This window comes from Bos taurus, chromosome 12 (assembly GCF_002263795.3).
Source record: "Bos taurus isolate L1 Dominette 01449 registration number 42190680 breed Hereford chromosome 12, ARS-UCD2.0, whole genome shotgun sequence".
NCBI classification, from domain to species: domain Eukaryota; kingdom Metazoa; phylum Chordata; class Mammalia; order Artiodactyla; family Bovidae; genus Bos; species Bos taurus.
In genome coordinates, this window is record NC_037339.1 from 2,206,394 (window position 1) to 2,220,429 (window position 14,036).

Below are 14,036 nucleotides of genomic sequence, written 5' to 3' on the forward strand. Positions count from 1 at the left end.
TTTAAAGACTTGTTCTCTCTTTCAATTTCAGAGTGATCCTGTTGACCATTCATCCTAGGAGCTGTCGTTAGTAGAAGGCCTGTCTATATGCAGAGCTGCTTGCTTTTTAGGGAGAAATAGAATTAGCAATTTGAGATACATCAGACCGCAGGAAGATGGGTGAGGTTTTGCTGAGGAAGAGACTCCCAGTGTGCAAGTACCACACCTTAACCAGTTACCAGTGGTCCTGGTTTCAGAGTTATTGGTATTTTGATATTATCACCACTTTTGTTTTTATCCCATGGTTATAAAGCATTGACACTTATAGAATCATAGGCCAGATAATGGAACTAAAGGTCATAAAGCCACATCTAGGTGTAAATGCTTTAATAGGTCTAACATTCTGTGCTTTTAACTTTATTCCCCCACTCCCGCAGATACAACCCTAATGTTGCTATCAGGTTGTTATTTTTAAAAGTGTTCCTATTTGATTTCATTTACTAGTGGTTTTATGTTTCTGTTTCCTTTCTGGTGTGGATGTCAGCAAATTCTGCTCATAAACTGGATTGATGGGGCCATTCCTGTTTTCGCCACCAGACAACGTAGTCAGGGGCATGCTGGTAGCTATGAAACAGAAATACTTCTTCATTTCTTTAAGTGTCTTGGTTAACCAGACATTTAAACAGTATTTTATGTACTAGTATAAGACCAATAATATAGTAAAGTTTTTTTTTTTTTTTTAAATTAAGGGTGTCACCCTTATAGTTTTGTATCTACAGAAGCAAGGCCAGAACTCCACAGTTATCTGAGGCTTCTATGTCATTCTGTCTCAACTTTTTTTAGAAGTCTGTAATCTAAACAGGTAGGACTTTGACATAACCTAAATTTTATAATAAATTTGAATTAATAATTGATTTTCAGAGATCCTACAAAAGATACCGCTTGATCTAACCTGTACATTTTTTCACTAAATATTTAGTATTTCTCCTCCCCCACCCCCTATCATGTTTGAAATGGACTGTGATTAGACAATTAAGTTTTTAGGAGAAATTACTCACCTTTCTATCTACTCAGATTTTTTTAGAGCTAGTTTGTCTTTAGTGGTTTGTTTTAGATTGCGTGTTGGCTGAACAAATAGCTATATAATCTCTGTTTGCTGTAAGCTGAATCTTGAAGTAGAGCTTATTCTATCTTTACTGTTTTGATGTAGCAACCAACACTTTCAGATGCGTTTTCTTTAAGTCAGCATCTCTCGTCCTGCCATGGGCCCTGGAACTTGCTGCCGTTGTGCCTATTGGCTTCTGCTGGAGGGAGAACGGATAGATCAGTGTGTTCCAGGAGAGACGGAATTGTGAACCCGACCTGAACTTCTTGCTCGTCTCTCAGACTGTTAAACTACCCCTTCCCATGCTTTGACTTTCTCACTTTTCTGTGTAAGCCTTATAATTCTGTTGTAATACATCACATGTTCTTTTTTGTGAAAGATTGTCTGTAATAATGTAGTTTGTAATTGGACTTACATGCATGCTTGTATAGTTTCTGAAGAACAGGCCAAGCATTTAACAAATTGATTGAGTTGCTAGACCCTCAATGAAGTAGTTTAACGACATTAAAAAAAAACTATTACCCAAAAATGAATCCTTATGTGTCTTGTTTCTACTCAAGAGCGACTATTTTTCTGAAAGTTATGAGTCCAACTCTAGTTTAAAAGGCTGTCCTATTTTTAGGTCTTTGAAGGTAGATAAAAATATTCCTCTTGTTTATTTACATGTTCTGAATTTTACATCGTGTAACCTATATTCTCTACATTTTCTGTACAATACTTTATCTTCTGTGCTGTTTTTAGTTCATAAATCTTGCATAGGTTCTAGTCTCGTTTCTCTTAAAATTGTTTGTATGCTTCTGTTGTTTTTTCTCTCTCCTTTAACGTCACTTTATGGCATTTTCCTCAGACAACTCAAACTGGCATTTTGGGATTATTCATTTGTGTCAGTAACAGTTTTTCACTGTCTTAAGACATACTCTCCCAAATAGGACTTCAGCATGATGCTTTTTCATTAGTCTCCCTTTTCAAACCTTAGGCCGCTTAGAATGCTGTGTATCAGAAGTTGGCTGTATTCCTTTTTTCTTCTCAGATGAACTTGAAATGATCCATTTCAGGTGTGATGTGAGTTGCGATTGGGCTGATACTTCTAGTTGGAGAATAAGAGAGCTGTGTGTTTAACCAGGTGGCGCTAGTTGTAAAGAACCCTGCTGCCAATGCAGGAGACATAAAAGACATGGGTTGGATTCCTCCTATGGGAAGATGCCCTGCAGGAGAGCATGGCAGCCCACTCCAGCGTTCTTGCCTGGAGAATCTAATGCACAGAGGAGCCCGGCGGGCTGTGGTCCATAGGATCTAAAAGAGTCGGACACAACTGAAGCTACTGATGACACACACACGTGGTCAACCAAGTGCTGGAAGCCTCTGCTGGCGGGAGGGCACACACACAGCTGGCAGTTAGAGGAGGGGACCCCACACAGGCTTGCCTCTACTCCTTTCTCTGCAAACTCAGGAGCAAGGTGGACCTAGGTTTAATTCTAGTCCCGGTCTCTGGGCCGAGACTGGCCTCTTCGCGCCTCAGGGCCACTCCCGCTCTCACGGGCCCCTGTGTGTGCTTGTTAATTTCAGTGCTGAAGTTTGTAGTGATTAACTAAATTCTACAGCCCAGGCTTCAACATTACTCTTTCATTAATCCAGTATTACTGCTAGTTTGCTCCTAGTTGAGAGTATGTAGTCTGCTGATCCAGCAGTTCAGTCTGGAGCCTAGTGGCATGCTCACGTTCTCTCTGGTGTACACTCAGCTCATGCTGGGCCCCTTCCATCCCCGTTTCTCCTGCTCTATGAGGAAGAGCATCTCTGAAAGGGAGAAGAGTCTAGGGTAGTGATTTATGCTGTACAGATTTTCAATCTGGATTGTCATTGAGAATAGATTCATGAGTGTAACAGTGAATTCCACTATGTACAAGTGTGAATGATAAATTTCATTCTGTCGATAAATGTTGAATTTACCTACGTGCCACTTATTCCATTAGATGATGAAGTGTTAGTTGGTCAGTCGTGTCCAACTCTTTGCTACCTCATGGACTGTAACCGACCAGGCTCCTCTGTCCATGGGATTTTCCAGGCGAGAATACTGGAGTGGGTTGCCATTTCTAGCTCCAGGATTAGATGTTCACTGCTAACCTATGTCCTTTTATACTAATCGTAGACTTGACCTCATTTCCTCCTTAGGAAATGGTGCTCGATCCTTTCTCTACCATTTTAAAGGTCTAACGCTACAATGAATAATAAGGAGAAGTGAAACTGACTTCAGCTACTTGAGTACAAATCTCCCCCAACTCCAGAATTTATAAAAACTTGGATTGTTTTTCCCCCAAATGCTTAATTTTGCTCTTGAACTCTACTTTGCAGGAAACCAATTTATTCACTTTCTAAAGTGGCCTAGTGTTTGTCTAGCAAGGAAATCAGCAAAAGGGTTCTCAAAGAAGTAGCAATGAAATTGAAAAGTGTCTACTGTCACCACTGGTGATAAATCAAACTGATGTTAAAGATGCAAATAGTCATTCCAGTGCTCTCTTCTCTGCTATTGGAATTGTTTAAGTTAATTAAGCTAGCAAAGTACTTCATTATCTATTATGCTGCATGCTAATGGCAGATTTTAAAGTTTCACTTTTATCATTTGAAAAATTTTCTGAAAATCTTATCTAAATTCCTACATCCATTGCCATCTAAGTCTGTATACTTAATGGTAACTAATACTGTTATTTGGGAGAATATATTTATTGTACCACAGTGAGGTTTCTAGTTTGTGAGGTTTACAAAGCCAAGAAATTTTAGGAGACTAATCACATTCAAGGTAACTTTTGTCCATCTTTTTGAGAAAGTGATTAAAACAATATACAATGCATTTTTATTAGACTCTCAGGAATTTAATTATATTCAACTTTGTAGTTTCCAGTTTGTAGTGATTAACTAAATTCTAATTTAGTTAATTAATTTAGTAGAATTTTAAATGTACTCTATTAACTAAAATTAAAAAAAGCTGTTATAAATTACTGATATGATTGATTTCTTTCATTTGCAGCATTTGAATATCAGGACACTGACGGATGATATGGTAAGATGATCCTTGAGGTTTCCTTTGTTATAAATCTTAACTAACCCTCTTATGTTGATGGTGTGCTCCACTAACACCTTTAAGATTGCTACAAACTGCATGTTTTGAAAATGGACTCTTTATTGTGCTAAAGTAAAGATTGAACTGGTGAAATATATTATATTGTTGCTTTTGAAAATAAAAGGGACTAGTCAATATGTTCATTTAAAATTTTTGTTTAATCACAAGTTGTTAGTCAACTTGGAATCATTCAGATCAGTTCTCTTTCTTTGGGGATGAATTGCACACTTCAAAAAGAGGTACAAAAAATAGTTAAAGACATGTCAGCTTTTCAAAAATATGTAGTTACTAATTAAAGTAAGCCAGACTAAAACATCACTGATATATTCTTAAAGGTTTGTTTAAAAACGAGAGAACTAGATATGCCTTACCCTGTATTGTGCATGCTGAAAATAATAAGCTCTTATAAGTACTTAAAACTTCATAGCACCATTATAGATTTTTATATATTCAAATAAATTTTTCTGAGAAATATAGTTTTGAATGTAACACTAGGTTATTGGTAAAGGATGACAAGACCCAGATAAACAATACAGAAGCATGATAAAGGGCCAAACACAGCACTCTGATAACGAGGATTTGAATTCAGCTTCACTTTATGTCCAATGTGAAACAGTACCTAAAATACAGTGAGCACTCAAAAACTTCAGCACCTCGCTATCCAAAATACCATCTTAGGCACGTGGTTCAGGGGGCATACAAAGATGAATGAGACATAGATCTGGACATGCACGATTTAAAAAACTGAATTAGAATTCTACATTTTACTTCTCTGGTAGAATCTAAGGAAAGGATATTTATATAAGCTTCTCTGGATAACATTTTTTTAATAGGATAATATTCAGAAACGGTGGTAATATTGAGCAGTAATGCAGATTTTGGGTATAGCTTCTCACCCTGCCAGGTGGGTGATGTCCTTATTTAGTGCTGAGCGCAGCGGGGCTCAGGCAACTGAAGTAGGTGGCTCGCCCGCATGTGCACGGCTGGCAGTGGTGTAGCTGTGGCTGAAGTCCTGTTCTTCCTTGCTCCAAACCCACACGCTTGCTGTGCTGACTTAGCTTTCAGATGATTTCTTAAGGCCGACAGTAAAACCATGTGTGATTATTATGTGTGATCTTTTATGAGAATTTACAGTGGTATATTTGTAAAGCCTCATTGAGATATAATTCATATAGCATGTAGTTCACCTATTTAAAATGGACAGTTCAGTGGTTTTTAGTATTAATATATTTGCAGAACTGTAAAACCATCACCACAATCAATTTTAGAACATTTTCATCACCTAAAAAGAAACCTCATACCTATAAACAGTCACTCCCAATTTATTCCCAACTCACCTAGCCCTAGGCAATGGCCAGTCTATTTTCTGTCTGTAGATTTGCCTTTTCTGGACATTGCATGTAAGTGGAATCGGTTGCTCTTTCGTGACTGAGTTCTTTCACTGGACATCGTGTTTTCAAGGTGCGTCCATGTCGTGGCCTGTGTCATTGCTTCCTTCTGTTGCTGAGTGCTTTCTGTGTGATGATATTCTTGAGGCTTGTTCATATTTTATGGGCACTCTATGTTTTTTTCCCTCTTTTCATTCAGATCCCACCCTTATCTTTGTTTTGTTACTCTTTTTTTTTTTTGCTTTGCCACCCCTCAGTCTACCCCACGTTCTAGAGTGGCTGCAGCCTACTGCGCTGGAAACCAGTGTGCTTTGATTTTCTGTTAGTTAATGGGCTCCTTCTCAGGGAAGACTTTCTCCCTCCCGCCTCTTTTCCTCACCTTTCTCCTTCTCCTTGTCCCTTGGTCAGAACTTTTGGGCTCTACCACACCCTGTGCATATTTTTGTCAAAGCAGTATATGATTTATGATCCGTCTTTCTCACTAGTTTAAATCTTTTGAAGACTGAGACAGTATGTTGTTATTAATACTTCCAGACAAGTTGTCTGGCACATGTTAAGCATTTTCATCAGTTTGTTGAACAAATGAAAGAGTGAGTCTCGGTTTTGCTAACCTGGTATTGTGTTTGTCTTGCATCTGGTCCTGGCATAGCCCTGACAGGCTTTCCAGAGATGGATCTTGGCTCTCCACAGGGTGGATCAGCTTTGACAAGGACCTGCTCTCAGCCTTTCCGACCACCTGCCTGGGTCACTGACTGTTGCCTGCCTTCAGCTTAGATGGTTCCATGTTCCCCTTCTCTCCCAGGGGAGGCTTGAGCAGGCAGGCTAGTCTGGGCAGCTGGCCCAGGGTTCTGGAGGCCAGAGAATAAGCATGGCTCTCTTGAGCAGGAGACCCTGAGTCAGCCCCTTCTTGGCCACTGCTGACGCTGCCCTGTGGAAAGAGCAGTGGACTCGGAATCAGGAGTTTCTCGTTGGGAGACAGAACTTCACCACTTCTCTGCTCTGTGACCGTGGTAGATCTCTTAGATGGTTCACTTACACATAAAGCAGGACTAATCTTATACCTTTTCTGCTTTCCTCTTAGGGTTTTGGTGAATCTCATTTAAGCTCAAGTATGTTGAGCTGCTGCATTCAGTTCTGTCCCTATTTACAAGCTTTAAAAGATACTTCCCGGTGTGGACAGAGGGGTGGTGTGACCAATTCATCTGCAGTTGAGTCTTACAGGGGGTGTGTGTGTGATAGATCGTGTACAGATTTGAGGAGAGAAAGGAAAGCTGGATACTTTGAGGGCTCTTTAAACTGTTTCTGATGAGTTGCAGCACATGGAAGCATTTGCCACTGATGTTTGATGTGTGCTAGCAGTGTGTTTTGGAGAAGGCAGTGGCACCCCACTCCAGTACTCTTGCCTGGAAAATCCCATGGATGGAGGAGCCTGGTAGGCTGCAGTCCATGGGGTCGTGAAGAGTCGGACATGACTGAGCAACTTCACTTTCACCTTTCACTTTCATGCATCGGAGAAGGAAATGGCAACCCACTCCAGTGTTCTTGCCTGGAGAATCCCAGAGACGGGGAGCCTGGTGGGCTTCTGTCTGTGGGGTCTCACAGAGTCGGACACGACTGAAGCGACTTAGCAGCAGCAGTAGCAGCAATGTGTTTTCTAATTAAACTTTCCCACCACTGCAACCTGTGCTGCATGTATGCCTTTAATATAGAACTTCCTGATGTGAATAGACTTTTTTGGGGCAGGACTTGGGACAAGGCATATAGGAATGATGTCTGCTGTAGTCATGTGTTTGAATAACAATATTTTAAAAACATTAGTCGAGACATCTTGGGAAACACTAATGTTAGAAACTAATCTTAGGTTGCTTTTTGTTAAAGGCCTGCAAAAGCACTTCACATTTCAAGGTAGTTTCTTAAATTACTGTCAGAATTAAATTTCATAGGACACTGTTGGATTAAGAGAACGGAGTATTACTGTAGCCTTGAGGTCCATAGGCAGAATTAATATACTTTAAACAGTGTTCGTCCTATGAATATCTGGGCATCTGCTGTGTGTAAAATGCTGTTCAAGGTGCTAGGGTAATATAAAGGTGAAAAAAGTAATTTAGCTTAAAACACTCTTTTGTTTATACCTGGGTTGAAAAGAAAGGTTTCCTTGTAGAGACAAAAAGGTTGGGAGGAGGACAGTGAGGGCCAAGTGTGAAAGGTAAGCTGGATGAAATTGAATGTGCGTGTCACCATGCTAAGTTTTCCATCAAAGTGTCCCCTGGGTGTTTTTGTGGGGAAGGGGTTATTTTTGACCTGCTTTTTTCTCCCTTGTCCTTCAGAACCATTTGTCTAAAGTGCAGTCCTCCTGCTGATCTTCCTCTCTCCTTTTATCTCGCTGTAGCCAGCATTACTATTGTAATCCCTTGTGTGGCCTGCAGCAATGGTTTTCAAGCTTCTTTGACTAGGATCCACGGTAAGAAGTACACTTTAGTTTGTAGCCCAGCACAACAAACACAGATTCTCTCTGTTGAAACAAAAGTTTTTAGGAACCTATATTTAATGTTTCTAAGCGTAATGGTTAAACCAGATCAAACCAGCCCATCCTAAAGGAAATCAACCCCAAACATTCATTGGAAGGACTGACGCTGACGCTGAAGCGCCAGTACTTTAGCCACCTGATGCGAAGAGCCGACTCTTTGTAAAAGACCCTGATGCTGGGAAAGATTGAAGGCGAGAGGAGAAGGGGATGACAGGGGGTGAGAAGGTTAGATGGCATCACTGGCTCAATAGACATGAATTTGAGCAAACTCCAGGAGATGGTGAAGGACAGGGAAGCCTGCATGCTGCAGTCCATGGGGTCGCAAAGAGTCGGACACGACTTAGCGACGGAACAACAACAACAAAGCCTAATGAACTCTGATCTTTTTCTTTCCCTTCCTTTCTACTCCTTTTACTCCTATCCATCCCATGAAAAAAAAGAAAGGTGATCCAGTCCACTAAGTGGGCTTCATGACGCCGAATAGTCTACAGTTTTATTGATTATTTCAGAGGACTGGCTTTTGGTCTCACTCATTTTCTTTATTGTTCTTTTATTTTCATTTAATTGTTTTATCTTTATTATTTCTATACTTTTGCTTTATTCTTTTAACAGCTTCTTTGGGTGGAAGCTTAAATAATTTATTTGAGAACTTTAGTTTTCCAATGAGAATTTTATGCTGTAAATTTCCTTCTGAGAACTACTTTAGCTGTTAATCTTCTGAATATTTGAAATAGTTTTAAGTTTCCTATTGATTTCTTCTTTTCCCCATTGATTATTTAGATATATCTTGTTTAATTTTCAAATATTTGAGGATTTCCCGGTATCTTTATGTTGCTGATTTGTAATTTAAGTCCCTTGTGACCAGTGGTTTCGTACTTTGTGTGATTTCAGTCTTTTCAGTTTGAGGCTTGCTTTCTGCCCCAGAATGTGGGCGGTCTTGGTGGATACTCCATGTGTATTCTGTTTGTGTTAGAATTGGTCTATAAGTAGTAAATATGCCAAGGTGGTTGATAGTTTTGTTCACGTCTTCTATATTCTGATTTTCTGTTGCTTTTTCTAACAATTACTGAGGAGTGTTGAAGTCTCCAACTATAATTTTGGATTCTTAAATTTTTCTTCTTAGTTCTTTCAACTTTTGCTTCATGTTTTATGAAGCTCTGCAATTAAGTGCATATACATTTTGTATTGTTTCAATTTATCATTATGAAATGATCCTTTTTATCTCAGTAATATTCATTACTTTTTAGTCTTTGTACATTTAATGGATTTCTCTGCTCTGCCTGATACAGTTATCTCCTTCCCTTTTGAAGAACAAAGACTTGGCTTCTGTGGCCCACACTTTATAGGTTTCATACCCCTTGGACTGTTCCTTCTCTGTCTCTGCTGTGTGTGTGTCTCCTCTGCCTTTAACCTTACACATCTTGTAGACTGTTGTCATCTCTCAGCCTGCTCTCCTGCAGCCACTCTTCTCTTTGTCTCTGGTGCTTGGCTTGGGTGATCACCTCTGTGTGTATCTGTCTTGACTTTTCCTCAAGCTGAGGCATCCATGCGTTGGCCTATTGAATACCTTCAGATCGATGTCTCATTTTTATGTGAAACTCTTTGTGTCCTGAATTAAATTTGTCACTTCCCTCTTAAGCATATTTCTGTCCTGTATTTTCATAGAAGGTAACTTCACCCTTCTAATGTTTCGTTAGGACTCACAACTTTCTGTTGCTTCCTAAGAAGCCAGCTTCTTGGGGGTACTTCCCTGGTGGTACAGTGGTTAAAACTCTGCACTTGCCATGCAGAGCACATGGGTTTGATCCCTGGTTCAGGGAACTAAGGTCCACCATGTCGGGGAAAAAAAAAAAAAACAAACTGAAAAAAAAAAAAGCCAGCCTCGTGCACCGCAACCAGAATGACCTATCTGAATTGCATGCCTGACAGTACTTTGCCCTGTTTGTAACTGCGTAGTTGCACCTTTACCTATAGGTCAAGCCTAAAGCTTTTTGCTGTGGCACATAGGCCTCCGTGGTAGGACCCTGCTTCTCTAACTTGATATACGTCTCTCAGTCAGCAAGCAGGAGTCAAGTAAGTTGCTGGAGAATTTACTCAGGGAATGTGAAAAAACAGCTGCTGCTTGGAAAAAGGTGTGTTAAGTGATAATGAGGACTGTTTATTAGCTGTGTGCCAAGTAGCATTCCAAATACTAGCTTTATGAACACATTTAGTTTCCACAACAAGCCTCTGAGTAGGCCTTGTTACTATTCCATTTTTCAAAGATGAAGAAACTGAGGCAAGAGAGAGTACGAGTAACTTGTGTAAAGTCATGTGAAGCAGCCAGGAAAACTGACAGATAGGCCCCAGGGAGCATGATCTTTGCCACGAGACTTACACTGCCACTTAAGCTCTGTCCCTGTCTCAGTGTAAAATCTGAAAGTGTTTCCTTATTTTCTGCTTTTCTCCTGCAGTCATTGGAATGAGTCTTCTGACCTTGAAACTGACCAGGAAAAGTTGTATCCTAGCCATTGATCTTAATCCTAAGAAATTATAATAGTAAAGACATATTGTATTTAAGGAGTTTTCTGTGATAAGAAATGAACTGTTTTGAGTATTTCTAGTAAGTAAACAAAACTGGAAAAGTCGTCTCAAAGGAGTAGTGATGTGTGTGACTGAGAAATAGCAACAGGTAAAGGATATGTTTTCTTAATTGCAAAGAACATAGAAAAACTTCTGTCTGGAAACCACAATCTTGCAGCAGTGGCAGCTTGCCCCCAGGTGTACAGGTAGGCTTTCTAGGTGCCCCTCCCAGGTCCTCCTGGAAGGGACTCCAGACTGTCTGTGGTTTCGTGGTCTGGGCGTGCATGCAGGGGGATCTGTGAGAAGCTCCCCCTGTGCTCCGTGGGCTTGCAGACCCGCTCGGTGTACCTGACTCTGCTGCGTTCCCAGGTGTTTTTCCTTCTGCTGCTGGGCACTGCAGGCTGAGAGCTCAGGCGAGTGTGCCTGCCCAGCCTCCGATTTGTCTACCTGCATGCTGTGCCTGTGGAGAAGGCAATGGCAACCCACTCCAGTACTCTTGCCTGGAAAATCCCATGGATGGAGGAGCCTGGTAGCCTGCAGTCCATGGGGTCGCTAGGAGTCGGACACGACTGAGCGACTTCACTTTCACTTTTCACTTCCATGCATTGGAGAAGGAAATGGCAACTCTCCAGTGTTCTTGCCTGGAGAGTCCCAGGGACGGGGGAGCCTGGTGGGCTGCCGTCTATGGGTCGCACAGAGTCGGACACGACTGAAGCGACTTAGCAGCAGTAGCAGCATGCTGTGCCTGTACCTACCTGGATGTGTGGTGTCTTGTGGAATATATATAAATTAAACATCACAGTTATGAAAGAAAATAAAGTGATTTTGATTATCTGAATTTGTGCCTAAGTCCGAAGTCTGGTCATGGAACCTAAATCATTAACTTTTTCTTTTTAAAGTTCAATGGAAAAGAATAATTTAAAATAATTTTATCATATGGGCCTGCTGCTACTGTTGCTAAGTCGCTTCAGTCGTGTCCGACTCTGTGCGACCCCATAGATGGCAGCCCACCAGGCTCCCCGCGTCCCTGGGATTCTCCAGGCAAGAACACTGGAGTAGGTTGCCATTTCCTTCTCCAGTGCATGAAAGTGAAAAGTGAAAGTGAAGTTGCTTAGTCGTGTCCAACTCTTCTCGACCCCATGGACTGCAGCCCACCAGGCTCCTCTATCCATGGGATTCTCCAGGCCAGAGTATTGGAGTGGGCTGCCATTGGGCCTAGTAAGATTTAAAGCTTTCTGTACTGAATTTAAGTTTATTTGCATTTTTATTAATTTATTTTTCCTTTTAAAGTTAAAAACAAATGATAAAGCAAAATGTATCATAATATATTCCACAGCTGTCCTGCAAAATTATATATTCAAAATATTCTGTGGAAATTCAATATACCAGGAACTTACCCGGTGGTGCAGTGGTTAAGAATCCTTCTACCAGCGCAGTGGAGTGGGTTTGAGCCTTCGTCCGGGAGGATTCCAGGTCCCAGGGGCAGCCTGCGGGCCTCGAGCCTGCGCTCTGCAGCAGGGGAAGTCCCCGCACTGAGAAGCCGGCACACAGCAGCGAAGGCCCAGCGCAGCCAAGAATCAACCAATAAGGGAATAAAGGAGGTGCACCAGCGGGACAACTGAATATACCTGAAAATAAGTCGTAAAAAACTTCAACTATTCACTCAGTTTGGTGGGCCTTTCAGAGCATATTAATATGAGTTAATTAGCACTTCCTGTATTTAGATTTTCAGTAGTTAACACTTCAGTGCTATCTTGGATTTTTAAATATTTATGGGCTGGTTTAGAGAGCTCCTCCTCAAATCAGTAGGAACTTGGAAATAAGATCAAGAGTTCTCAGAGCTGAGTATGCTAAGATGCAGTAGGGTATGCAGACTTGTTTATTCATCCTTTTATCCATTAATTCATGGAGCCTTTATTGAGGGCTTGGTACTGTTATAGACATGGCAAAGATGAATAATATGTCTCTGCCCTCTGGGAACAGTGAGGAAAAAAACTTGTGTACAAAACCAGTATGCAGTTGAAGTGGGCTGGAATGGTGAATGGTAAGGTCAATTTTGGTCTTGGAGAAAACTTCATAGAGAAGGTGACTTTTCAGCTGTTTCAAAGGACAGGTTGGAATACAGACTGGCAGGAGTGGTAGTAATTTTTTTTTTCTTTCTAATGATTTTACTCGTGGATATCAGTGGAATGGATTACAGTGCCTATGTCAGGTTGGCAGGTAGAAAGCAATTGTTGATATCTTCAGGTAATTTTTGGGTATGATTGGTCTAGGTCTTGAAAATAATGTAACATTTATAGAACTAATTTATATTTCCTTTCAAGCATATAGTAGTATAATATTTGAGTATATGTAATTAGAAATTGTACTTTAAGTAGATGTGGATAAATATAACTTTGAGATATTTGGAATATTCAGTTCAACTCAGTTCAGTCGCTCAGTCATGTCCAACTCTTTGCAACCTCTTGGACTGCAGCACGCCAGGCCTCCCTGTCCATCACCAACAACAGGAGTTTACAAAACTCATGTCCATTGAGTCAGTAATGCCATCCAACAATCTCATCCTCTGTTGTCCCCTTCTCCTCTTGCCTTCAGTCTTTCCCAGCATCAGGGTCTTTTCAAATGAGTCAGTTCTTCACATCAGGTGGCCAAAATGTTGGAGCTTCAGCTTCAGCATAAGTCCTTCCAATGAATATTCAGGATTGATTTCTTTTAGAATGGACTGGTTGGATCTCCTTGCTGTCTAAGGGACTCTCAAGAATCTTCTCCAACACCAAAGTTCAAAAGCATCAATTCTTCAGCGAAAAACTTTCTTTATAGTCCAACTCTCACATCCATACATGACTACTGGAAAAACCATAGCTTTGGCTAGACGGACCTTTGTTGGCCAAATAATGTCTCTGCTTTGTAATATGCTGTCTAGGTTGTTATAACTTTTCTTCCAAGGGGCAAGCGTCTTTGAATGTCATGGCTGCAGTCACCATCTGCAGTGACTTTGGAGCCCAAGAAAATAAAGTCTGTCACTGTTTCCATTGTTGCCTCATCTATTTGCCATGAAGTGATGGGACCAGATGCCATGATCTTTCTTTTTTGAATCTTGAGTTTTAAGCCAGCTTTTTCACTCTCCTCTTTCACTTTCATCAAGAGGCTCTTTAGTTTCTCTTTGCTTTCTGCCATAAGTATGGTGTCATCTGCATATCTGAGGTTATTAATATTTCTCCTGGCAGTCTTGATTCCAGCTTGTGCTTCCTCCAGTCCAGCATTTCTCATGATGTACTCTGCATATAAGTTAAATAAGCAGGGTGACAATATACAGACTTGACGTATTCCTTTACCGATTTGGAACCAGTCTGTTGTTCC

The 14,036-nt window shown here is 40.8% G+C and overlaps 1 protein-coding gene across 1 annotated transcript in view; it reads left to right on the forward strand.

Annotated features, from left to right (window-relative positions):
- DIAPH3 (diaphanous related formin 3) overlaps nucleotides 1–14,036 on the forward strand; it is a 563,614-nt gene that overhangs the window by 25,560 nt on the left and 524,018 nt on the right. Inside the window, 1 exon segment of the mRNA NM_001192614.2 lies at nucleotides 4,107–4,139. Coding sequence (NP_001179543.2) covers nucleotides 4,107–4,139 — 33 coding nt within the window.